The sequence below is a fragment of the Oratosquilla oratoria genome, chromosome 41 (assembly GCF_046742065.1).
Source record: "Oratosquilla oratoria isolate Oo_2021 chromosome 41, ASM4674206v1, whole genome shotgun sequence".
Taxonomy (NCBI): Eukaryota; Metazoa; Arthropoda; class Malacostraca; order Stomatopoda; family Squillidae; genus Oratosquilla; species Oratosquilla oratoria.
This window is the reverse complement of record NC_134817.1, coordinates 12,689,615-12,716,697: the sequence shown is the minus strand read 5'-3', so window position 1 is coordinate 12,716,697 and position 27,083 is coordinate 12,689,615. Positions and strand designations below refer to the sequence as shown.

Here is a 27,083-nt window from a genome sequence, read left to right as displayed (position 1 = left end):
TGTAATTACAAGGAGTGTTGTAGTTATACTGTACTAACATACAACACTAGCGTAGACGGAGTGTAAAAGATAAGATTTATCTCTGTCGGTTTGTGTGGGGGCGTGTAATGGTCAAGAGATAATGGGACGGTTAATACAATTTATGTATTTAGCTTCTGTATCATTGGTCTCATTTATAGTGCTATGGTTCCGATATCGTTTTCGGGTATTTTATGTTTGATCATTATTAATAAATGATATTATGATGGTAATAATAGAAAACCTCTTGGTAAATAGTTAATTATAAAGTGTGACATTCGCTGTCTATTTTGGGATATGGTATTTTTTATAAATAAAAGCAGTTATGAAATGTTACGTAAAACTGGATGCTGATGTTGCTTCCCACAAACAAATCGCTAACTGGCAGCGCCTTTACTTACACAGGCACCCATGTCGCTATCTCCAGACCTCAGCTGACTAGTTGACTTGACAGGAAGCTGAGTGGGAGTCAGCAACATGGCCAGTTTAACAGCTCGTGCATTGTTTCTTGTGACATTTAATATATTAAGAGTTTTGTGCAAGAAATACGGTTTATATCTATTTATAGCGCTTGTCCTGGTAGTGTTTCAAGGATTTTCTGGGTACTATGTCGTTAAATTAGGAGGAGATGATAAATTGTTGATAGGACGTCAAAGATCTCTGCCAGAAGAAAAGGATGGAGCTGTTGAGGTAATTTGTTTACTAATTTGTTCAAGAGCTTATGTCATTATATTAAGAATTTTGTGATAGTAGATACTATTTTAGACTTAGTTAGGGATAGGCAAGTTATTCTACAGTAACTACACCAGGTGATTGTCCGTAATTACTGTTTTGCATAGTTTGTTGATAATTTTATAACATTTAATTTATGTTTGCAAGAAATAATAAATGTCTCGTATTCACCAGGATCAATCAGAATGTAAAATCGTCACATAAGTAATGAAGACGCTTTGTTTCTTTAAAAATCTTGTTTTTGTGAATAAATTAATGATTATCCCTCAGAGGAAATGCTTGCAAAGTAAATGGAGTTGAGGATGTTGAAATGTGTACAGATAACTAATACTGATCAATTAGTCTGTTGGCCCAGTTTATCCTTAAAAGGAACCTGTAGGAATCTAACTATGGCCTTTAGATTAGTCTATAAGTCACTTGATGAAGATTTTATGGACCTGTCAGGACCAAATGTAAAAGATTATGGTATGAAATGTTCTGTATCTTATGTATGGTGGTTGTGTTTAGGGCCTGTTGCCGGGCCAGTTCTGTGACACTACTTTTTCTGTTCGAAGTAGTGACCCTTTATTCGCCTGGAACCATCGGCATGCCAACACAACATGTTTGTCATGGGCATGATTTCAATACTTGGTTGGTTTCTGGGGAGTTTCTTAAAGTACGTTACTTGATGATTCTATTAACTAGTGTTTTGTTTTGTGATCTGTATTTACCTAATTGTGGCTTACTGTTGTGTTTATTTAATATACAGGGAATGAGTTCTGTTTGTGAGGACCTTTTTCTTATGCTACATCTTCATAGTTATTTTTGAATTAGTGTATGGATTCAGCTTGGGCTTATTTTTCAGGCTATGCCAAGAATTGGTGTATCTGTAGAGAAAAAATATATTTTAAAATTTCCTTTAAACATAGGGTTTGTTTTGATTTGTCTCTTGTTAGATTGTGATGTCCTCCCATTCCCAACCAGATAATCTTTCCTGTCATTTTCATTAACTCTCATTTAGTGATCTAAACACCAGTTACATAGATTTACATAGTCTTATGTAGAGAAGTTAATGTGGCTTTCTGTCAATGATGGTAGGTCCAGTATTTTTAGTCTCTCCTTCTAAGGTTCATCTGCAAAGCTAGGAACCAAATTGATCTTTGTATTCTTTCATATTTTTTTTTGCATATTTTTCAATTTGTGTGGAGACCATGACACTGGTGCTTATCTACTGTGATTTCTTGTTAATATGATTTTGTACAGAAATCTAGGGTACTTGAGCAGAAGTTTATGTACAGATGTTTGAGTTTAATGGTACTGGAGTTGTATTTGTTTTGTATTCTTATTTCTAGAGCTATGGAAGTACATGTGGTTTGAGAATTTTTTATCTAGATTTGTAATACATGTAATTATTGTGTTTTGTCCTTATTCTCTTTCGATGAAGGATTATACCTTGTAATTTGGTTATCTTCATCAAAAAGGCATTGATACACTTGCATAGTTCCATACAGTAAACTTCTTTTCGTAACCAAGCCTAGTTCAGTTAGATAGATTAGTATAGGTATGACCATGATACCCATTGTAGGTATGCAAGTTATGAGTTGGTGAAAATTGTGACAACAATTATTATCACTTGCAAGACAAACCTCAGGCAACAGTTGATAATTATCACTTGCAAGACAAATCTAAGTTAACAGTTATTGTTATCACCTGCAAGACCAAAAGAATTAAAAGGATTTATCTCTGAAAAACTATAAAGACTTGGGATTTTGCTTCAGTTGTCACCAGATGGTTTTGTTAATTTCAGAGGAACCTCAAAGCCTAGATAGGTTAACATGTAATTAACTATTAACTACTGTAGGTAGCAGAATGACCTTGTTTTTATTGAAAATATCTATTCCATTTGCACCAAAATGAACTGAAAGATAGTGAATACTACTTAACCCATTAAACTCCGATGACAAGATGTCTTGTCATTTGGTCAAATAAAACAAAAAATCATAAAACACCAAAATGTTTGATCAAACATTTTGGTGTTTTATGATTTTTTGTTTTATTTGACCAAATGACAAGACATCTTGTCATCGGAGTTTAATGGGTTAAGTTTTGCAGCTTATGTATTTTTCATTTCTTTATTCAGATTCAGGTGGTATACACTTTCATTACATATGTTTTCTTCTTTTCATGAAAACAAGAGAGAAGAGCAGAATATTGAGAGCAGAATATATTTGAATGGAGACCGAGGAGATGCAGACCACCATAATAAAGGTAATGAAGCTTTTCACTTTTTATCCCAATAGCGTTTTTAATTAGTGCAGAAGTAGAGGATAGATACAGCTAGGTATTGAAATGGGTACAAAACTTTTTCATCTTTTAGATTTATTTACTGATTAAGAAGTACATGAAAAATATGTGAAATAGATCATAATAGAAAAATGCACATTTTCTAGGACCACCCGTGGCAAAAGAAACTGACGAAAATGAGATAAGTTGGATGGAAAGATTTGGTTTCCAGCCACCTTGCTCCATCTACAGTAAAGAAACCATATCAGCAGTCAATCGAGCAAGTACCTTAGAATGTAAACGCCTTATTACCAACATATCATGTCAGGTACAGTAATTATTCTTGTGTACTTTTGAGTATCAATGCGAGATTAATGTGAAATAGTTGTTCTTCATAGAACTGTACAATTGCAGTTGTTACAAGATGTCATTTGATGAGTGCTGATGTAATGTCTGTTTGGTTGTGTAAATATTATTGAATCCTTGTGTCATGTTGCCATGGCTGTTCACTGTGTACATGGATGGGGTGGTGGTGGAGGTAAATGCAAGGGATTGGAAATGGTTAAAGAAAATAGAGAAAAATGGGAGATAAGCCAGTTGTTGCTTGCTGACGATGCAGCGCTTGTAGCAGGATCAATGGAGGGATAAAGGAAGTTAATGACAGAGTTTTGGGAGATGTGCAAAAGGAAGAAGTTGAAGATAAGTGTAGGTAAAAGAAAAGTGATAAGAGGTACAAGGGGAGGGGATGGGGTGACCAAGGATGAGATGGATGGATGAGGTAAGATGGCATTGAGAAAAAGAGGAATGTCTGTTGAGGAAGGAAGGGAGAAGACAGTAGATAGGTGTGAGTGGAGTATGGATGATGCTGTGGTGCATGGAAGGGAGTGGGTGGGGATGGTGATAAGGGAGTTATGTGTGAATGATATTTTGATGCAGCTCGAAGGGATTTCTCACCTTCTCTTTTTCTGCATGAAAGGAAGGAGAAGAGGGCTTTGCAATTAAGTATAGTGGCCTTGCTGTGGATGTGGTGTCTTGTTGCATTGTCTCTGACCCATGGCAGTGGGTGGGATGTAGGGATGACCCATCATCCAAGAGGAGGCAAGAAAAGAGGGAAGGAAGGGTGGTGAATGGGAGTGGAGTGTGTGGGGATGAAATGGGTAGGAGTGGAATTATGCCATTCGATTTTGGCTAACTCCCTTGTAAAAGGGAAAAAGCCCTTGGTATATGTACCTTCTTAGATCTTAGTTTTGGTATATACAGTACATATGCATAAATGTATACCAAGTACTTAAATCACTGCACTTACTGCCGCCTCTCACCTTTCAAATTGATATCCAACCCACAACCATTGTTACTCCTTCTATATCTCATTACCTTACCTTTGTCCACATTTACTTCCAGCTTTCTCCTCTTGATCCTCTTCTACCATCTACTGCAGTCTCTCCTCATACTCAAGCACAAGAACAATGCCATCCACAAACAACAACTGATTCAGCTCCCACTTCCCTGCATTCCTGCCAGCCCCAAACCTCTGTGTAGCAATCTTGAGTCTACTTCCTTTATCATCCTATGTATGTACATGTTGAAGCTTGGCAACATTACACAATTCAGGTGCAGCCCCACCTTAACCTCAGTCCATTCAATTTCCATACTCCCAACCCTCACACAAGTTCTACTGCTCATGTAAAAACTTAACTACCCTCAACAGACTTCCACCAATCCTGTACATCTATATCATGCTACACAAATCCTGTGTGTCCACCTTGTCATACACCATTTTCTAAATCCATGAAAACCCACACTGTGGATGTGCTGTGTCTTGCTACATTGCTTCTGACCCAGGGCAGTGGGCGAGATGCAGGGATGACCTGTCATCCAGGAGGTGCCAAGATATAAGGGAGGGAGTGGTGGTCAATGGGACTGGAGTATGTGGGGATGAAATGGATAGGAGTGGATTATGCATTTGATTTTAGCTACCTCCCTTGTAAAGGGGAAAAAGTTGTTGGTATGTGTATGTATGAAAACCTAAAAGACAACCTTACCCTTTGCTAAAAACTTTTTGTAAATGATTGCTCCATGTATCCGATTAACAGTAACAGAACTTTCCTTCAGTTTTACTGACTGGAAACCCACAACTCTGCAGGAGCTACCAGCATTTATTGGGCCCTCCATTTGATATGTCTGGGAAGAAATATTGAACTGTAGTCTGTTGTAGTAGTGTCGGTCTGTTTCTATGTCATTGGTTAATTGTAGGAGGAAAGCAGTTACTGGTTGTCAGCTCACCTTATATGAAAATGTGAGGACGGTAGTGTTTTATCATGTAATCTTTGGTATAGGTACTTAAATTTCTTTTCTACTTTGCATAGGTTACGGCTGGGACGTTTTATCCAACTAGGCTGCCCAGCTACTGTCCGTCCAATGGTAAGAATGACTTAAATTTTTTCCTTCAGGGATTGATTTCAACCCACAGAGTACCAGTGGTTACTGAAAAAAATTCCTTGTAATTAATATAGTTGATTAATCTTTAGCCTTGGTTCTCACTTGCAGGAAGTCCGCATTCTTGAGGTAGACCACAACCACTGAGCTAGCTCATGAATTGTTCAGAGAAGAATTGTTGCCTTGTCTCTATTGTGTAAGTGTTAGGCCGTATGATGGCTTCTGTGGAAGGGAGGGCTTAAAGCTGTTTGAAATGGAGTGTTTAAGAAGTGTGATAGGTGTAACGAGGATGGGTAGAGTAGATCATAGAGAACTAGAATTGAACCCTGTAATACCCTGCTAGTCACTACTCTTTAGTCCAACTTTTTATCTCGCACTTGTATTCTCATACATCTATTAGTGAAAGTCTTTTGTCTGTTTCAGTCTTCCCTCTAAGGCCTTTGATGATTCTCAACTTCCAAATCAATATTTTGTTTGACACTGTCAAATGCTTTTTCCAAATCTTGGTATGCATGGTCTGTTCATCTCTCTTTACAGCACACCTACCACTCTCAAGTCAAAACTTAGCAGGTTGGTTGCACACGCTGTCTTGATTCCAGGTTTATTGTCAGTCAGTTATTTTCATCTTTTGTCTCTTTTATTCTTTGTGCTACATCTCTCTCTTGCTCTCTTTTTTTTGTCAATAAACAACTTTAATTGCACCAGTCATTTTTATTTATTTTTCTATTTTTGTTGATGTTCATCTCCCTACAGTCTACTTCTTGAATGTATTTTTTAAGTTTAGCAAAGTTTGACTTTGTAAATTTTAGTCTTCCTTGTTTGTATATTTCCTCTTGTTTTTGTCTTCTCCCTTCCAGTACAAATTGAAGAACCACATGGTTGCTCTTATGCATTAGACACCAGTGACTCAATGGTTCACTCTCCTCAGGTTTCTTTATTAGAATAGGCCTGTCTTGCATTCACTGCAGCTGATCACTGACTTGCTGTCATGTTCCATTTTCTGTGTATATCATGGATATGAGGATTTTAGTATCTGAGAACAATAACTGCAGAATGAAATGATGCTGCCAAAATGAATGGGAATGAATTGATCAAAATTCAACATTGGGGAAGAGAATTGGAATTGTTAACTGATGATGGAGGTATTTTTGTAGAGATTGTCATAGTAATGTACATTATTTTGACAGTTTGGTTTTGTGGCAACTGCGATGTGCATGAGTATTCATCCACAAAATCTAAGTGAAGGTAGAAAATCTATTCTAATCTTGATATTTATTCCTTATGTCCACTGATCTGTAAACAGATATCTTTTTCACCATATACCGTAATTTCTGGCTCATTGTGCTCTGGCAGATACTGCGCACCTTAAAAGTGATAGGCTCATTTCGGAAAAAAGGGGGGATAGTTAAAATGCTTATAAATCATGGTAAATTCAGAAAGTTTGCCATCTCATGATTCATGAAGAGAACATCTTTTTCGGGTAGACTTAGGTGTATTGTTAACAAATTATATAACTTTCTGTTGCAAATTTTCTCTCCCCTACCCCATTGTTCTTGTACCTTGATGTTGATTACTCAGCGTATGTGCATGTATATATTTTATCCAAAAGTCTCTTACAAATATATCATATCAGTAATACCAGTGGTATGTTAAGTGGTGTACCATAGTATTGGAAGTGAGGAATTTGAACAGTACTTGGACTGATGTAGGACAGAGACTAACAGTGTAATACTGAACCATAATATAAAAACATTCTAGGTCATGTACTGGATAATAAGAGATAACTATAAAAGATCATAAAGAAAGATTAAGGAGAGTGACGTAAGTACTGATTCAAAGCGGTTAGTGGTGCAGCAAATGTAAACAAACTCATGGCAGCATATCAGATGTGTCTTCAAATCCTTTTACTTATTATATATTGTTGATTTAAGTCCCATACCAATATAAAAACAAGTGATATTAAACAGATCATCAAACATCATTAAAGATGGGGAGTGTTGGTAAGTTTTATAAGTTTGGATATACTTTAGAGACCATTCCATAAATCTCCACATGTGCAAACATTACTAATTTGGTTTTATTATTATTTTGATAAATTTTCACTTAAGGTCTGCTGCTTGAGTGTGGTATTTAGACATTGGGATGTCTTGGCACTAATAGGGTAGATTTAGACCATGCCCCCCCCCCCCCACAAAAAAAAAAACATAGCTTTGCTGTATAATGTGCAAGGCTAATTTTAAGTTTAATATGCAGTAAAGGCAAAAGAGGGTCTGGGAGGAGTTTTCCAACTGAACCCTAAGTTTTGGGTCTTTTAAAGGGCATGGATGTGGTACAGATGAGAATAAAAAGGAAGAGATAGGCAGTATGTTTGTGGTAGGAAGAAAGATGGATGTGTTGGCATTGAGTGAAACTAAGTTGAAAGGGAGGGGTAAGTTTGAGTTTGGGAGTGTAGTTAAAAGTGAAGAGATAGGTAAGTATGTGGTGGAGTGGAAGGAGTTTTCCTCAAGGTTAATGTGAATGAAAGTGAAACTGGGAAGGGAGATGTGTATTTTTATAAGTGCATATGGGTCTGGTGGTGGAAAGGGAGGATTTTTGGATAGATTTAAATGAGTGCACAGAGGGTTTAGGGGGAAATGTCAATGTAGTGGTATTGGGAGATCTCAATGCTAGGGTAGGAGATGAACCAGTAGATGGAGTGATTGGGAAGTGTGGAGTTCCAGGAAAAAATCATAGTGGGGGGAATGAACATGAGGGGGCAGCCAAGGATGAGATGGATGGATGGGGTAAAGGGGGCATTGGGAAAGAAGGGAATGTCTGTTAGGAAGGAAAGGAGAAGACAGAAGATAGGTGTAAGTGAAGCAATAGCTCAACTAGTATAAATTTGGTCTAGAAAAATTCTCTTAATCTTACTAGTGTAGCATTTGGTTGATTTATGTTCATTTGGTCCTATTAGAAATTACAATTAGATATGTTTCACAATGCACTGTAATGTTTAACAATATAATTAATTTCTATAGACACGTGATGTCTCCCCTCAGCAGTCAGGAATAAATTAGTGAGTTTAGTGTATAAGTATATAATGGAAATATATGTCATATTTACATCATTATATTGTTCCAGTTATTGCTTTTTGATTCAGCTAATGCTTTGTATCTGGGCGGACATAAGAGTAGTGGCAGTGTGCTTTAATCAAGTCATTATAGACTTGCAAAGTTTTTGTTTGTTTTTATGCTTTACCAGTGGGATCATCTAGCTTGCTATTGTGTTTACTGTGCTTTTACGTTTTCTTTGTTGTTAAGCATAAATAAGGAGCAGGAAATTGACATTATGTTTATTGTGCATTTGTTTTTTTCTTCATTATTAAGTATTAATGAGGAACTGCAAAAAAAAATTATTCTTTCTTTTTTTTCCATGCTTACCAAGGAAAAAGAAGTGCGTGACTTTCACCTCTCGTGTTTATAATAATAACTGTTGCCTCAAGTTTCACTGGCTGGAAACACACAGTCCCACAGTTTCTAGCAGTAGACCTTTGCCCTTTCCATAGATCTCTCTGGGAAGAGACTTTGGACTGCTGTTTCTTTTGTATTAGTGCGGGTCTGTTTGTGCTGCAAGTCAAGAGTAGGAGAAAGGGAATTATCATCTGTAGTTAGCTCTCCTCATGTGAAAGAGGAAGGGTTGGGGATAATCAAAATTTAATGAAGGGTCTTGGACCTGATCCAGGTACCAAGTGTCAGCCCCTCAAGGCTGCATCTTCAGATGGAGATGAAAGGGTTGACAGGTCTAGAAGATGGTTAGTGGGGATATTACTCTTATCAGCATCCACCTTGCAGGACCACCATGAGCAGGCACCTGTCATCGGTTCCTCTTGTCCATCTATGTGTTACGTGTGTTCGCATTTTTTGTGTGCTTGGTGTGTGTTTTTATTGCCATGTGTATGTACATGAATGTTAGATATAAAGAGGTATTATAAGATTGTAACAAACAAGTCATGCATGACAAAATATAAATCTTTGTAAAAGGAAATGGGCAATAGATTTTATATACTGTCAGTGAAACAATAATGTATGTAATTCAGATTTGAAAGTAATATGTATGTTATATGCAGAATTAGTGTCTTTCTTTATTATTAGTGCTCATATAATTCACATATCTCAAGGGTTGCCCAGGTCCTGTATGACAAGAATATTTCATTTGATTGGATTACTACAGGGCAAGTACGAGGGAAGTACATGGGATGCTTCCTTGATAGTCGAGAAGAAAGAATCTTGAAGGGTCATGGAGCACAATTAAGAAGAAATACACCTCTCACTTGTGCGGACATCTGTTACCAGCGTGGCTACATATATGCTGGGGTTCAATACTCGTAAGATACAGATTTTCATTGTTTTTAGATATACTATATGTCTATTTAGTATCGCATGTAGTTGCTGAAAATTTTTGTTTTGTTTTGCATGAACTTTGCCTACTTTTTTTATAATTTCGAAACAAAGAAAAGCTGTGCAAGCTAATGACTTTCCTTCTGAGAAAGTAGGAGTTGAAGTTGGCATAAAGGGGTGCTTCGAATCCATCTCCATCTGAGTAGATATCAGGATTTAACCTCAGAACTCAGGGTGGCTGTATATTTAATCTGTACACTGTTTTCATAATGTCTTGGGACCAGTAATGGTTACCTGCAAGTGATGGTCTCAGGAGGAACCATTTTCCTGCTGCTTATCTTCAAAACTCTCCAACATCGTGTAGAAGGACTGAGCCCAAGATCTGTCTGTCGACTTCGGCTGTATTTCCTTCAGTTTTTCACATGAGGAGAGCTGACAACTGGTGACTGTTCCCCACCTCTTCCATCTGTAAATTGGTGATATAGACTGGTGCATACTAAACATAAGGTTTCTTCTTAGAGAGATTTGTGGGAGGGACCAATTACTGTTGCCAACCACTGTAGGATTGTGGGTGTTGAATATGTTAGACTATAAGCAACAGTTGTTGTTATTATCATTATTATTATTATTGTCATTGGCATTATCATTAATATAATTATTATTGCAGTTATTATTGTCATCATGGTCATCTTGCATCCTTTCCCTTATTTCATTTCCATGTAAGTGTAAGTTTAGATTTATTTGTAGTACCTGTTTGAGTATCGTCAGGAAGTGTGGGAGTAATTCACATTCAGACATGAATTATGTAATTTTGCAGGAGGGAGTGCTTTTGTGGTAACGAGGACCTGCCACTCAAGAAACGTGTGAAGGAGGGCGAGTGTGATATGCCTTGCTCAGGAGATAATAATCTTTTCTGTGGAGGATTTTTAAGAATTGCAATATTTGAAACAGGCTTAGGAAGTAAGCAGTTTTATTCAGTAAATTGGTTAAGTTGAACTTTAGTTCTGAAAATACTTTTTAAGATTACAAAAATTAGGATCTAGAGGAAAATCATGTTTGTTGATCTTGCTTCAGTTCATATGTTTGAAAGGTTATGATACGGAATTTGTTTCAGGATTTATACCTCAAGCAATACAAGATACTTCTTCCAGTAATGGGCCATATGTTCGAGTTGTTTTCCTCCTGACAGTAAATGGACGAGCACTACGTCAAGTCAAAAGGCTTTTCAAGGCTTTGTTTCATAAAGATCATTATTTCTACATACATGTGGACTCGGTTAGTAGAATTGTGATTAGTGAAAGATTTATTTTATTTAATAAGATTTAGTTCCTATAACTTCTTCATTATGGTATCATCTTTATGAACCTTATTTCATCTAAAGACAGGTAATTTAGTGCAGCGTAGGGGGGCAAAATGTGAGCTCAAGAGGGTTCTGATTTATTAGCTCTAAGGTCGAGGTGAAGGTAGTTTAGAATCCTGCCACCAATGAGTTGGACCAAAGGCATGGTTAGTTAAATTCCATGCTACAAAGTCCTCTGTAAGGGGCAACATCATAGCCTCCTCATAGGAGGAGTTTGTGATGTTAAACAGAAACAATTACCCTCAACCCAAAGTTTTCCCTGTTGGCTGTAAAAATTAACCTGTCTGTAGCTAGAACAATCTAAATATATTACTGTACTGTGATAAATATATTCAGGCTTTAGATAGATAGAAGAGGACTATTTTTTCTTATAATTAATTTCACCACAGATACAGTTACCTCCCTTTTTATGGAAGGCCTACTTCATGGGAGCTTGTGCATTGTAAAAGTTGCTCGGTTCAATTTTATTTTCTTTGTAACTATAAATATAGAATAGGACTGCATAACATTGCAGTATGTGATATACTTTAGAGTGATGTCAACCGCACTACTAATACATTGTACATGCCATTTAACATAATAATGGGGGAACCCTTGGTCCATTGAATTGAATTATTCATAGTTTTTGGTGGTTGGTGGCACATGTAATTTTAGGAAAAAAAAATAGTGGTGCCATGGTCATACATCCAGCATAAACACACACTGTTAAACATAAACATGTATTGTTGGATTATGGAACCACTGTACTCACCCATCACTGGTCTTAAACTGGATGCTGTGCAACCTTTTCCTCAGTCAGTTTGTTGCCCTGGTTTTCTCTTGTAACCTACCATGGCAACTGGTTCAGCCCTAAAGTCACTCAGTGAAGAGGTTATGTGTTGTTGTCTGGAAAGAGTGAATGTAGAATAGGGTATCATAAGGTCCCCTGTGTCTTATGTGTGATGGTTTTCATCTGGGGCAGTGGGTGTCTGTTGCTAAGCTGATTCCGTGTTGGTGCTCTTTTGTTGCATGGTGGCGCAGTTGGGCTTGACATTGCAATATATCTTGGGAGTGACTTTTCTGTTGGGTTGATCTCCGGAGGATGGGATGTGAAGAATGGATGGATTTGAGTGCTGTAGCATAGAACTGTCCACTTATCGTTTTCATATGCTGCTCTTTGGGAAGATTTTGGTGTCTAGTGTAAAATACTCACTCTTTTTTTCCAATTTTTGTGGACTTTACTACTTATTTTCTGTAAACAGGTGAAGAGACTCTTTCTCTGACATTGGGATCTAGATTAATGCATGAGTAATGGTTAGGTTGGGGGACGCTTTTCATGGGGGAATATATGCCTGATAGAAAAAAGGAAACTTAAACATTTGCATCAACTTTGGTATCCCTAGCGTCAAGATTACCTATATCGTGAATTGCTGAAGCTTGAAGCCACCTATAACAATGTGCGCCTTTCAAGATATCGCAGGTCAAGCATTTGGGGTGGTGCTTCACTGCTTTCAGTTCTGCTGCACTGCATGAAAGAAGTCCTCCTCTTCAGCGATTGGCATTGGGATTTCGTCATCAATCTTAGTGAATCTGATTACCCGATCAAGTGAGTGAAGAACAACGTAAATATAACTGATGTGTGGAAAACATCATTGTTTAACTCTTTGGTACATTGATGTCCCTTACCTCTTAGGTTGACTGAATAACCAGGTGTTAGTCAGAATAATGTTTTTAAATGGAATTATATGATCCCTCTGTTGAATATTTATCTGACATTTGCCAGAATAAAATTTCTGTAGGGCATCACTGTTAAAAGCATTAAAGGTAAAATTTGCAGCCTCACTTGGGACTATTTATTTTTAAATATCTGAATATGCACAGATTGAATTAAGAAATCATGTTTTACAGGTCAAAAATTACAAGTTAATTTGCATTTCAATTTATGGTATGTGTGCATTTATGAATATTGGCTAGGATATTACAGGTAATTATTGATGATTGTTATGAAATACCCTGTTGTTTTTCACCACTAAATCTTGTGTTCTTGTTGGCTGATTTTCTTGCAGGACCAACTCGGAACTTGTCAACTTCCTAACTGCAAACAGAGACAGGAACTTCCTGAAATCTCATGGGCATGACACTAACAAATTTTTGCAAAAGCAGGGGCTTGATAGAACATTTTTGGAGTGTGAAACTCACATGTGGCGTGTTGGAGAAAGAAAGCTTCCCTTAGGTATGTTATTTTGATACAACACACGAGGAAGCATTTGAAGAAGAAAATATTGAAAATCTTCTAATCTCAGATATCTTTCATGTTTACTATGTTGTGTGACAACAGTGGTATTGTTACATTGTACAGGATAGTGATGTTTGTCTTAGATTATGAAATTAACCATTTTTAATGGATGAATTGTGACTATTCCAGGTATTCGAGTGGATGGAGGAAGTGATTGGCTCTGTTTGAATAGACAGTTCGTGAATTATGTTGTGTCAAGTAGAGACCAACTTGTGACTGGCCTCAAGAAGATCTATTCATACACGCTTCTTCCAGCAGAGGTGAGTCCCTTGTATTTTAATTGTATAATCAAACAGATACAATATGAATATATACATACATATTACAATTTGAAATGGAAAGAGTGAGTGGTTTGATGTAAAGGTGGGACTTTGCTAGGGTAATGGGTTGGGGATTGGAGATGGTTAAAGAAAATGGAGAAAAATGGGAGATCAACGAGTTGTTTGCTGATGACACTGCTTGTGGCAGGATCAGATGAGAGATTAAGAACGTTAGTGACATCGTTTGGGAAGGTGTGCGGAAGAAGGAAGTTGAAGATAAATATGGGTAAAAGTAAGGTGATGAGATGTACAGGGGGAGAATGTGACAGCAGATTGGAAATGAATATTAAGGGGGAGAGACTGGATGAAGTGGATAGCTTTAGATACTTGGGAGTGAATGTGGCAGGAAAGGGAGGAGTGGAGGTGGAGGTAGAATTTAGATTGAGAGAAACAAATAAATGCCTTGGTGGATGAAAAAGCGTAATGAGAAATAGACATTTGTGAATGGATGCTAAGAGAAGATTGTATGAAGGATTGATTGTGGGGTGACAGCACTGTATGGGGCAGAAACGTGGAACATAAGAGAAGAGAGGAGGAATTTGAATATGTTTGAGATGAAATACCTGAGAAGTATGTTAGGGGTTACTAGGGTGGATAGAGTGAGAAATGAGAAGGAGAGCAGGGGTTGAAAGGGAGTCGGGAGATAGGGTGTATGAAAGACTATTGGGATGGTTTTGACACATGGAAAGAATGAGTGAAGAAAGACTAGTAAATGAGGCGTGGATGGCAGAGGTGTAGGGAGTGAACATGAGGGGGTGCCCAAGGATGAGATGGATGGATGGGGTAAAAGGGGTATTGGGAAAGAGGGGAATGTCACTTGAGGAAGGGAGAAGACAGAAGGTAGGGGTGAGTGGAGAATGGTTGTGTATGGATGATGCTGTGATGCATGGAAGGGAGTGGGTGGGGGACGAGGGGGTGAAGGAGTGGGTGTAAATGATATTTTGATGCAGCCCGAAGGGATTTCTCCCTGTCCTCTCTTTTTCTGTATAAGGGGACAAGGAGGGGGGGAGGGGGCTTCCAATTAAATGAAGTGGGCTTGGTGTGGATGTACTGTGTCTTGCTACATTGCTTCTGACCTAGGGTAGTGGGTGAGATGCAGGGATGACCTGTCATCCAGGAGGAGCCAAGATAAGAGGGAGGGAGTTAGAGTGAATGAGAGTGGAGTATGTGGGGATGGGATGGGTGCGAGTGGTTTTTATGCCTTGGTTTTTTGCTACCTCCCTTGTAAGGGGGAGAAAGCAGTTGGTATATGTATGTAATAACACAAACTTGTTACATTTTCTTAATCTGTATTAATTTTTATTTATCTATATAGGAGTAATGTGCTTTGCATGACATACGCATTTAAATCAAATTTACCTGTGATTTCCACTTGCCCTGAAAAAGCATATTTAGACAGAGATGCTGAACTTAGTGACAGTTAAGCACCACCTAGTGTGTGCTATTCACTACATTTTGAATTTCTTATATCAGTAGAAGTACATAGAATGTTCAAAGACTCGTGTACATGTTATTTTGCTAATGGAGTGTATTTTTAAGTATATGTTTTTTCTTATTCAATCCTTCCTCTTTCCCAGTCATTTTTCCACACAGTTTTACGTAATTCCAAGTACTGTCAAACATTTACGGACAATAACCTTCACGTCACAAATTGGAAGCGCAAATTAGGATGCAAATGTCAGTACAAGCACATTGTGGATTGGTGTGGTTGCTCGCCAAATGACTTCACTTTACAGGATTGGGGGAAGCTCCAGGTTTGTTTTTGTGCTTGTTTTTGATGTTGTTGGTAGTGTCAAAGAAGTCCGGGCCCAAATTTGTAAAAGATCCTATCTATAGACATAAGTCTCATCTTAGTTATGGTGCAATCATTGTGTGGAGACATATCTATTATCTATAATTTTATATATATATATATATATATATATATATATATATATATATATATATATATATATATAGATATAGATATACATTTTTTTTTTTTTCGTTCTAGGTCCGAATTTATAAAAGATGTAGGGATTAGGATCTTTTATTAATTAGGCTCCAGATATTTGGTCATATCATGTTAAAAGAATAATACACCAGTTTTATGAGTGTTTGATTATATCTTTGTAATGCATAGTTATGAAAGTAGTTAACTAATTGAGCAGCTTGTGTAAGAGAAACATTGTGAACAGATTACTGAATAAGTTGTCTTTTGAGTTGATGTATATTATGTACAGCATTCATGTGGGATTACTCATATGGATAGTTTGTAAGGAACCGTTACCAACTTTTTGTGTTTCAGGCGTCTAAATCTCGCAATTTGTTCTTCGCCCGAAAATTTGAAGCATCTGTTTGTCAGAATATTATAAACAAAGTAGATGCATGGTTATATGGAGCATATCATGAAGGTAGGTCTTTAATCTTTGTATTTTCTCACTTTTCTTTGGGAGTTCCTAACTTTCTGTATTACTTGGAAACTGTTGTGTTTGTTCATTTCTTGAAACCTGTCACACTCTACTGTGGGGATTATCTCTCTGTCTGTCTCTCTTTATCTGTCTCTGTCTCTCTCTCTCTCTCACTAACTCTCTCTCACTCCCTTCCTCTTTCTTTCTCTCTCACTCACTCACTCCCTCTCAGTCCCCCCTTTCTCTCTCTCTCTCTCTCTCTCTCTCTCTCTCTCTCTCTCTCTCTCTCTCTCTCTCTCTCTCTCACTCACTGACTCTCTCTCACTCCCTCTCACTCCCCTCTCTCTCTCTCTCTCTCTCTCTCTCTCTCTCTCTCTCTCTCTCTCTCTCTCTCTCTCTCACTGACTCTCTCTCACTCCCTCTCACTCCCCCTCTCTCTCTCTCTCTCTCTCTCTCTCTCTCTCTCTCTCTCTCTCTCTCTCTCTCTCTCTCTCTCTCTCTCTCTCTCTCTCTCTCACTCACTCACTCCCTCTCAGTCCCCCCTTTCTCTCTCTCTCTCTCTCTCTCCCTCTCTCTCTCTCACTGACTCTCTCTCACTCCCCCCCTCTCTCTCTCTCTCTCTCTCTCTCTCTCTCTCTCTCTCTCTCTCTCTCTCTCTCTCTCTCTCTCTCTCTCTCTCTCCACCCCATTATTTGCTGCAGATTAGCCTTGCGTCTTCTCTCGTTGGTTGTTGCAACATCATACTTGTGTCCAAGTATCATCCTTAGGATACCATTTTAAAATCCTTTATTTGCTCATTCTTTCCCAAGAATTAGTATTTCACAACCCTATAATACTGTGTGTATGCAGTAAACCTTTGTTATATTGAATCTCGGTATAATGAATTTCATCTTTATTAATTATTTTTAAGTTTACCAAGTGGCTACCTCCCTTATAAAGGGGAAGAGGTTTTCAGTATATAGATAGGGAGATGGAAGTTTACCAACTAACACCTCATTTTGAATCTGCTAACCCCCATATGAGGTGGAAAATTACACAAGATTCTCTTCTTTATTTGTGCATCCTCATGTCTATAGAATAAAGCAACTAAGTAAGGCAGAGGGAATGGACCAGGGGTTCTCCATGTCTCCATTGCTCCTGCAAGGCATCCCTGCATTCTATGATGTGGCCACCCTCTTTATGATTGAGAAGAGGTCATTGATTTATATATTTTGTATTATTTTTGTGATAATAGGGCTTTTATGTGGTGTTGATATTACCTCCTCTTTGCTTGTTCAAGGAACCCCAGGATTGAATAGCTATTGGGAAAATCGCTACCACCATGAAGACCGCCCGTTACCCAGCATAGACCATTTCCTCTCCATGTACCACTCTGTGGCTAGGATCAGCAGCAAGTCCATCGGTCATCTCTCCAACACCAAGGACAAAGAGTGCGTTGTGTATGCCACTGCCATCATGCAGACACATGTATATTTTGCAGAGGACAAGTATGAGGTATGTCGGTGTGGAATTCATTAATTGTTTGTTTGAAATTACGTAGTTCATTTGACAACAAACCATAATTGGTTCTTTGATACTTTCTTATACTCAGTAGAAGTAAATATATTCAAAATTGAATGATAGCAAATATTTCCTAAGCAAGATCATTGTTTTTGTAGGGAACATTGGTTGATTATCTGGCCAGTGTGAGAGACCATAGTGGATTTCGCATTGAGACTTGGGTGTTCCCTCACGTCAGGTATCAGGCAGTAGTTGGGGATGTTTCTCATCGTCTGAAGGTTTGTTATGGTTGACAGTGAATAATGTCAGTTCCTGCATGCAATATTTTGTTTATTAGTTTTAGCATCTGAACATGTTAATTTGAAATGATAGCTATCATTTGCACTCATAAAGATGTACACACGCTCACCATCTTTCTCTTTCTCATCGTCCATCTATCTGCCTGTCCTTACCTTATCCTCTTCTCTATATATGGAGTATTGATTCCACAAGTTTTATGTGATGATGTTAGTGTGCAGTTTTAACTTGTTCCTTTTTTAATAATTTCTGAAATTTTGAATACTCTCCTGCATCACAGGGACTTGAAGTTGGATCAGATTTTGACATGAAGGAACAAATGTTACGCAATTTTGAGAGAGTTTTGGGACCTAATAGTGACATCACTGTCGTGACACGCTGGTTGGCCGATACCAATCTTGAAGGAGAGGGAGATGAAGAGCCATCGCCTCTTTCAGTCACTCTGCTTCTGTCTGATCCAACAAGCACGAGTGCTGCTGTAGCCGACTTGACAGTAGACAGAATGGAACAGGTAAGTACCTTATTAGATAGTTACCAGAACAGTGACCTAATTTGTAGTGATTTTATTGTCTCTCATCCAGTTCTCTCTTATTTTATTGCCCCTCTTTACTAATCAGTCAGTCAATCCATTGCCCCCTGGTCTTTCTTGCAAAAAACCGGTGGTCTTCTTTGATCTTGTATTGGTACTTGGGATAGTGCTTATGGAAGATTGAAAAAAACATATTGTGTGGAGAATGGTTGTGTTTGGATGATGCTGTGATGCGTGAGGGAGAGTAGGTGGGGTGGGAGATGAGGGGTGAGGGAGAGTGGGTGGGGTGGAAGATGAGGGAGTATGTGTGAGAAATTAATTGACACTGCCTGAAGGGATTTCTCCCCGTCTTCTCCTTTTCTGCATGAAGGGATGGAAAGGGGTGGGGTTGCCAATTTGATGAAGCAGCCTTGCTGTGGATGTGCTGTGCCTTGTGACACTGCTTCTGACCCAGGGCAATGGGCAAGATGCAGGGATCACCCGTCATCCAGGAGGTGCCAAGATAAAAGGGAGGGAAGAGGGTGGAGGGGAGTAGAGTATGTTGGGGATGGAATGGATGGGAGTAGTTTTTATGCCTTTGTTTTTATGGCTACCTCTCTTGTAAGGAGGAAAAAGCCTTTGGTATATATATATATATGTATGTATGATCAATTGCAACAATAAAACATTTAAATTTAGAATGTGCAATTGGGCATATATTATGTGAACTAATATTTTCTAATCTAAGGTCTTTTCATTATTTTTACAAAAGACTGTGCATCATGTATTCGAGTTGCAAAAACCACTTGTTCCTGGTACGTGGATGGTACGGGTGCTCATCGACAAGACTATAATTGGAGCACTCAGATTTCTCATTATGCCCTTGCAGTTTGTACAAGGACGGCAAATTTCAGTTAAAGAAGCCAGGTAAGGACATTGAAAACATATGTATATTATTTTTTAAAAATGTAATCATAGTAGACAAAACTTATTTAAATGAGCACAAGTTTTTTTGACACAACTTCTCTATTCAGGATATTTCATGGAGGACCCAAATCAGCATATTCTGAGGATGACCTATCTCAGTATGATTCTGTTGTAGGGAGTCAGTATTCAGGCAATACAACAGCTCTTCAATTTATAAAATCAAGATCTCATTTATATGGACCCAAGTTGTCAGACTGGATTGATGAATTAGTGTCTGGGTAAGTTGTTAGGCTCTTTTTAATGTGTGTGTACCTCACACACAGTTACATGACATTGTACATAAAATGTGTACATTTAGCAACCCTTCTTGCTCACTCTCCTATCGTACTTTTTTCCTCATCAAAGGCTGTATCCTCACCCCTTTTCTTCTCTCTCTTTCTCCATGACATCTCTATGTTACTGCTGTAGCTATTATTTTTCCCTTATTCTGATAGCGTCTTCCGTTTTATTCATAACTTGCTACATCCATGTTGTAGATTTAACATTAAGATTATATCTCTTTCAGATTCTACACTATACAGGATTCGTGTTATGTGCCAAGTGACGTGGTGCCTGCCTGCGTCACCAATCTCCTGGATGCGTGCCCAGATACAATGTGGAGCTCGTACTCACCTGACCCCAAATCTGACCTTGATCGTGTTGATGATTTCACAGGGAGAATAAAAGATCCATTTAAAACCACCTGGTGAATTATGGTAGCGAACTTAAGTGCTCTCTTCCCCCCCCCTTCTCTTTCTGTTCCTGTCTCTCTCCATCTGTTTCCATTCTCTGTTAAAGTCCTGTGCTTTCCCTCCACCTCTCCTATTCATTTCCTCCTCCCTTGCCCTTTTCCTTCCTTCCTTCTCTGGCACAAGATTGTCCACAAGGATAAATGTGTAAGTAAATCACAGACCATCCTCCTAGTCCCCTCCCCCTGCCTCTTTCCCACTCTCTCCTTATAGGCCCAAACAGGAGTTAATTGTCAGGTTGTGTAAGCATCATCATTTGTCAGTAGAGTTCATAGATAATTTCCCGTTATAGAGCCAAGGAACTACTAATTGACTTTGTATCAATCTAGTCCCAAATATTTTCCTATACTGAATTCATGGACACTATTTTCCAGGACATATCAGTAAAGAGTTACAGCGACAGCTTCTGGATTATACTTTAAATTATTTCAGTGAAGATAATGTAGAAGTTGTACTGTACATTCCAAGTGTGATTATTATTTTGTAGATAATTCTGAAGATAGCTATTTTGTTGATGTTGTAGGAGAGTTTAGAACATTTTACAGGTATGATATATTTGTAATATGAAAGAATTACCTGTACAAGGGACACATGAAGAGCTTGGTGAGAGGTTTGTGTTTCGCAAGGGTTCTTGTACAACAACAGTGGGATCATCATCTTCAGAGTGAAGGGTTCAGCAGTAGCCCCACTGCAAGTATGTGATATTAGGCAAACTATGTTAGACTATTTTGTTAATGGATGGGACACAGAAAGATGTTTGATGTCATTCTTTTTTGTCTAAATTTTCCATCCAATAACCTTAGACATTGTTATTGAAAGTTATCTTTGAGATGTCTCTATGAATCTGTTTGTTAGCTTCATCATGTGGGCATTTTGTGTAATTTTAAGGTGACATCTTGATCAGTGCACAAAAATGATTTACTTAATGTCTTGATTAGAGTACAATTTTTACTAGATGATTTTTTTTCTCTCTTTTATGCACTAATATACTTTTGTTGTCTTTGATCAGTGGAGTTGAAGGTGTCTGGAATGTGATACGTTGATTTCAAACATATCATTACTCATGTAGTGAAAAGAATGCACAAGAATACTCTTTAAGTTGGGAAGCTAAGTGGAAATGGCCTTCAGACAGGTTTCCAGTCTTGTTGATTGTATATAAGATTTTGTACTTTTATTTTTAGTCAAATGTATCTACTCTGACATGTCATTGTTTTGTGTTCATTTTGTCCATACTGATTGAGAGGACCTGTGAGGTGAATGTTCATACAGTATTGTTGTTTGTATTTATAAGCATGTTGAAAACACCTTTCATGAAAAAATTTCATTTACCATTTCACTGCATGAGATTAGAAATAAGATTTTACAAATCTTGTGATACTGTACAACCCTTTTGTATCTTCAGAATCTTCTTTTGATAGTAAAATAATACAGTGGAGCACCTCATATCTGGAGTTCCATCATCCAGAATGTTCTGTTAAGCAGATTTTTTGAGTGCAAGGAGGAAAGAAAATCATAATAATTCAGCAATGCATAGCATAGGCTTCCTGGTGGCCTGCCAATAAAATTCATACATTCTATTTCCTTAATTGTATTTATCTAATTGTAGTTTACAGGAAAGGTTTGGGGAGATGTTGTGCTTTGTTTTGATTTATTCACTTCCTGGTGGCCGACTACCAAAACCCACATATTCTATTTCGTTAATTGTATTGATCAAATTGTAGTATACAGGAAAGGTTAGGGAAGGTGGGATGCTTTGTTTTGATTTCTTCACTTCCCCTTACCAACACGAGTTCAAGGAAGGCCCCTCTACCGCCACGCTTTTCCCAAACGCCACCCAACTAGTGGTAGAGCAATTTTGCAAGAGAGCAGCAGCAGAAAGATGGCAAAGGACTTACATAAATACGAAAATTTATACAGACCCCAGATACATACTATCAAAAAAGGTCATGTAGACAGTCATCCACAATGTTGACAAGAAATAACTAACAAACATCTTAGCTGGTAGAGCAGAGTACCCAAAAAACAAGCCATTTTCAAGGATCAAAAGATTGTACCGTGGAGTCCCCAAAGATAATAGTTTTACCTGCACTTTTCAATCTTCACAAGATGCAAGGATGACCTATCATTCAGGAGGAACCAAGATATGGGGGAGGGAGGGGGGCAAATGGGGATGGAATGGGTGGGAGAGGATTTTATGCCTTTGTTTTTTGGTTACCTACCTTGTAAGGGGGAAAAAGCCTTTGGTATATGTATGTATGTACAAGTGGTCACCCTATAACAAATCCAGAACATAACACCAAAGCTCTCACATGTACAGGTAACCTAACCAGCACAGTGACTATAAAACAACTGTTAAAAACACCGAAACGTATATAGATAAAGTAGAACAATGTCAAAGACAAATAGAATGAAAGCCTCCCATCAAAAATCATCAGTGACGTTGGTCATCCCAGACAATCGTGAATCAAAGAAACATCCAACAGTAATATTGCATGGCCAAATTCTTTCATTGGACAAGAGCCCAAAAATCTTGGATGTCTGTTTTCATACCCACATGTCTGTCAGTCATCAGAATTGTTTTGGATTGGGGGATCACTTGGGAATATGAGGAGGGTTGGAGAAGGATATCAAGAAACCTGTGTTTTCATAAATAGCCTAAAAGAAAACATAGCCAGACTAATAGTATAAGCAAATTTAAAGCCATGTTTGATTGATGAATTAAAAGTGACAGGATTCCATTGGTGTAGTATTTTTCCTGTATATTACAATTAAATAGATACTTTGTTGTCCCTAGAAAAGTTTCATGTAAAAGGCCATCACTTAATTTAATCACAAATCAATGGATTTTCCTTTCCTAGGTGTAATATTTGCTACCAGACAAAACCTGTTAACTGATTATTGATGAATCTAAAGATTACCAGGTATTGGGTGCTCAGCTGTACATAGTGCCAAGGATCCAGGTCAGTCCATCCTGCTACAATAATTCTCAATGTGTTTGTGACATAATGGCAGGTTAGGGATTAGACTAGGTTTTTTTCTTTCATGAAGTTGTTTGTCAGGAAATATTGACCTTCATATCAAGAATGACTGGGTCAAATTTAATCTTGAAGCTTCACATGCGGTGGATTTCTCACTTGTGGAAGAAGAGATGTCGTAAAAAAAAATGTGGGGTTTAAACTTTATTATTCTTCATCATAGAAAGCTGTCAAGTGTAACACATTTAATGTTTTAGTCAGAACTGATCTTCCCAGTGAGTGTAATGTAATGATTAATAATTAATAGGTGGTGCAAACATATCAAATAATGACAGATATCCTTCATTTTCAACTGATCATTATATAGCTTGTCAGCCACCACTAGTCTTTCAGTGTAATTGCCGTTTCATATGGGAAAATTAGCACATTGTATTGTTAAATCCGTGTGGATTTATTTTCTTACTCTTCTTCACCAACACTTGGCTCAGGGGGCCATTAGCCTATATATATATATATATCTCGAAAGTCTTGATATTATTCCCTCACTTGCAGTTTACAGTAGAGTTGTATGTCCTGTGTGTACATACAGGAAAAGTGAGCCAGGAAAATTTTAATGTTATACCTGTGTGTATAATAAATCTAATAATGTAATAATTGTTGCCTCAAATTTCACTGACTGGAAACCCACAAGCTCATGGAGGCTGGCAGCATTCTTTAGGTCCTCCCGTAGATCTCTTTGAGGGAAAACAATGGACCTTTGTTTGAGTTGTATTACTGAGGGACTGTTTCTACATCACTGGTTTGCAAGAAAAGAAGTAATGACCGAGTTAAAACACACACCCATTTTGTACACGTTAAAACTCATTAAATACCCTTCCCATTTTAGTACTTTGTGAATGAAAAGTCATCCCCACCCTCCATCACATTGCTTGGGTGAAGGGCAATGCAGTGAGACAAAGTGCTTCCGCAGCATGGGCTGATAGTCTGAGCTGGTTTATCCCCCACCTCTTCATTATATGGTGACCTCCCAGTTCACCCTCTTAATTCACTAGAAATACTTTACTGAGCAGATGGGCTGCATCACCCTTTCATTCATTTAGAATCACCTTTTCATCTGTATCTTTTACATTCTTACTTCCTTGCTCAACAGGCATAACTCATGCATCCTAGGCCCCCCTCACCCCATCCATCCATCTCATCTTTTATCTTTCTCAAGTTCACTCCATCTGCTTCTGAGTTCCACGTTCGTTTTAAAAATCTTTCCTCACTCATTCTCTCCATATGCCCAGACCATCTCAGTACTTTGAATTGCCCTATCCAATAACTTTTTCTAAACCGTTCTCTGTCACACTTTTCAAGCACTTTTTTTTTTTTTTTAAATATTGACTCTTCCACCTCCCTTGTATTCTATGTCTGCTCCATACATACAGTGCCATGTGTACAATCACCCTTTTATATATATTTTTCTTTGTAATCATCCCCAGATTCCTATTTGTCATAATAATTTTCAACCCAACCAGACATTTATTTACTTCTCCTATTCTGCAATTCACCACCACATCCGTTTTCCAGTTCACTGACATACTTACACCTATATAAACATATAACGATTATTGCCTTGTACTTCACAGATTGGAAACTCATCCCATAGTGGCTGGCAACAGCCTTGGGGCCTTCCCATAAACTTCTCTGGGAAGTAACATTGGATTGTTGTCTGTGTTGTATTCAGAATGAGGAGTTTCTGTGTCACTGGCTCAGAGTACTAGGAGCAGGGGAGCAGTCTGTGGTTACTGGTTTACCTGAAGTGAAAAGTTGAAGGAAATACTGTTGAAGATTGAGAGAGATGTTTTGATTGGGCTGGAGATAATGTTAGCTCCTCCAGCCTACACCTCCAGATGGAAGTGAGGATGTTGATGGGTTTTGAAGACAAATGGTAGAAAGATGAATTTCTCCGTTATCAGTCTTGCAGGACCACCCCTTGCAGGTACCCAAATGCAGAATGTGTCCTTGTAGGTTAAATAAGTGTGAATGGTCTATCATGTGACATGTGTTTTTCATGTTTTTTTACGCTTTTATTACTTTACTAGAAAGAAACACGTTATGTTTGGATGCCTTTGTTAAGTACATCTCTGATTTTAATGTCACAATATCAAAGACATGATAAATAGGATTTCAGGTAATTTAAACCATTGTATCATTTCTGGTTTGCAAATTAAAGAGAATCAAGAAGATTCATTATGTTAAAACAAAAATATATGGAGAATGAAAGATTCTGTGATTTTTTTTATCATTTCTTTCAGCATATGTACATTTCCATTGTGTATACATTGTATATACATATAAATATATAATGCATATATATTTGTTTGTAATATAAGAGAGGAAGAGTTTAAATGTGTTTAAGATGAAATGCCTGAGAAGTATGGTAGGGGTTGCTAGGCTGGATAGTATGAGAAACAAGGAGAACAGGGGTTGGAAAGGGAGTTGAGAGATAGGGTTGATGGAAGAGTATTGGGATGGTTTGGAGACATGGAAAGAACGAGTGAAGAAAGATTAAGAAAAGGAGTGTGGAGTGATTGAACATGAGGGGCAACCAAGGATTAGATGGATGGATGGGGTAAAAGGGGCACTGGGAAAGAGGGGAATGTCTATTGAAAAAGGAAGGGAGAAGACAAGATAGGGGTGAGTGGAGAATGGTTGTGTATGGATGATGCTATAATGCATGGAAGGGAGTGGGTGGGGTGAATGACTGTGTGAACAATATTTTGACACAGCCCTAAGGGATCTCTCAGTCTTCTTTTTCTGCATTAGGGGGTTTGCCAATTAATTGAAGCTGTTTTGATGTGGATGTGCTGTGTTTTGCTACATTGCTTCTGACCCAGGGCAGTGGGCGAGATGCAGGGCTGATCCGTCATCCAGGAGGAACCAAGAAAAGAGGGAGGGAGGCGTGGTGAATGGGAGTGGAGTATGTAGGGCTAGAATGAGTGGGAGTGGATTTATACCTTTGACTGGGAAAAACACTTGTTTAAAAGGATCTATAATATGTATTGTCTTCATCAGGAGGAAAGTAACTATTTGAGTCCCACAAGGCTTGATATTGGCGCTCTTCATATTTTCATGCACGCAAATGGTTTGATATTTTTTTTTTTATCTTCTTTGGTTGATTTTTTAGAGCCAAATATTTTTTAGCTTTGTGGTCTTGGAAAAAGTAGAAGTTGCACCATGTTTTTATCAATTTTGAGCAGTTGCACCAGATGTATGTTGGAAAGAAGTTGCAGATTCCAATTTTATTCTGAAATTAATAGATCTAGCCCTATTCCGTGATTAAAAATAGCTAAATGATTAAAATACTACTACTAATAATAAAAAAATAATAAAAATAGATGAAATAACTGTGTAGATAAGAAAAAGTCGGTTAGAAGACAACATTCTAGTAGAAGTTATTAAAGAGATCCTGAATTATGAGAAATGGCAGAGCTGGGCGCGTTACTGCCGGACAAGTGTGTTACCGAAAAATCTGGGATGAGTTTCCGTCAATGCGTTACCGATTTTAATTTCCTTGGAGCGGTACGCGTTACTGCGTGTGTATGTGTGTGTATATATATATATATATATGTGTGTGTGTGTGTATTTTACCTAGTATTTTACGGGAAGGGGAGCTATGCTCGTGGTTTTCCGTTGTGTGTGTGTACACACACACACACGCATACATACGGAGTAATCGGTAACGGATTGACTGAAATGCACCCCAGATTTTTCGGTAACGCACTATCCGTCCGGTGGTAACGCGCCCAGCTCTGGACTCTGGAATATATACTGTACAAACGGAAGGATACCACGCGACTCGAGTAAAGTATATTTAACAAGGAAACAAATAACTAAATGCAATAACTGTTTCGAGTTCGGGAAATGTAGGAAA

At 38.0% G+C, this 27,083-nt stretch overlaps 1 protein-coding gene across 1 annotated transcript; it reads left to right on the top strand.

Moving 5' to 3' along the window:
• Positions 1 to 420: 420 nt before the first annotated feature.
• Positions 421 to 24,533, top strand: LOC143020971 (xylosyltransferase oxt-like). The gene is made up of 18 exons (XM_076178025.1): positions 421 to 708; positions 2,925 to 2,997; positions 3,180 to 3,340; positions 5,379 to 5,433; positions 9,658 to 9,811; positions 10,642 to 10,784; positions 10,939 to 11,099; positions 12,567 to 12,769; positions 13,230 to 13,396; positions 13,589 to 13,719; positions 15,357 to 15,533; positions 16,067 to 16,172; positions 17,449 to 17,663; positions 17,828 to 17,947; positions 18,247 to 18,477; positions 19,247 to 19,401; positions 19,509 to 19,679; positions 19,967 to 24,533. Exons 1-18 carry the CDS (start codon positions 496 to 498, stop codon positions 20,148 to 20,150), a joined length of 2,820 nt encoding a protein of 939 aa, XP_076034140.1. The 5' UTR covers positions 421 to 495; the 3' UTR covers positions 20,151 to 24,533.
• Positions 24,534 to 27,083: the final 2,550 nt, after the last annotated feature.

Coding starts and splice junctions, on each gene's coding strand:
- LOC143020971 (XM_076178025.1), top strand. CDS start 496: ATGGCCAGTTTAACAGCTCGTGCATTGTTTCTTGTGACATTTAATATA. Junction 12,770..13,229: donor GAATCTGATTACCCGATCAA/GTGAGTGAAGAA, acceptor ATTTTCTTGCAG/GACCAACTCGGAACTTGTCA. Junction 19,680..19,966: donor ATTGATGAATTAGTGTCTGG/GTAAGTTGTTAG, acceptor TATCTCTTTCAG/ATTCTACACTATACAGGATT.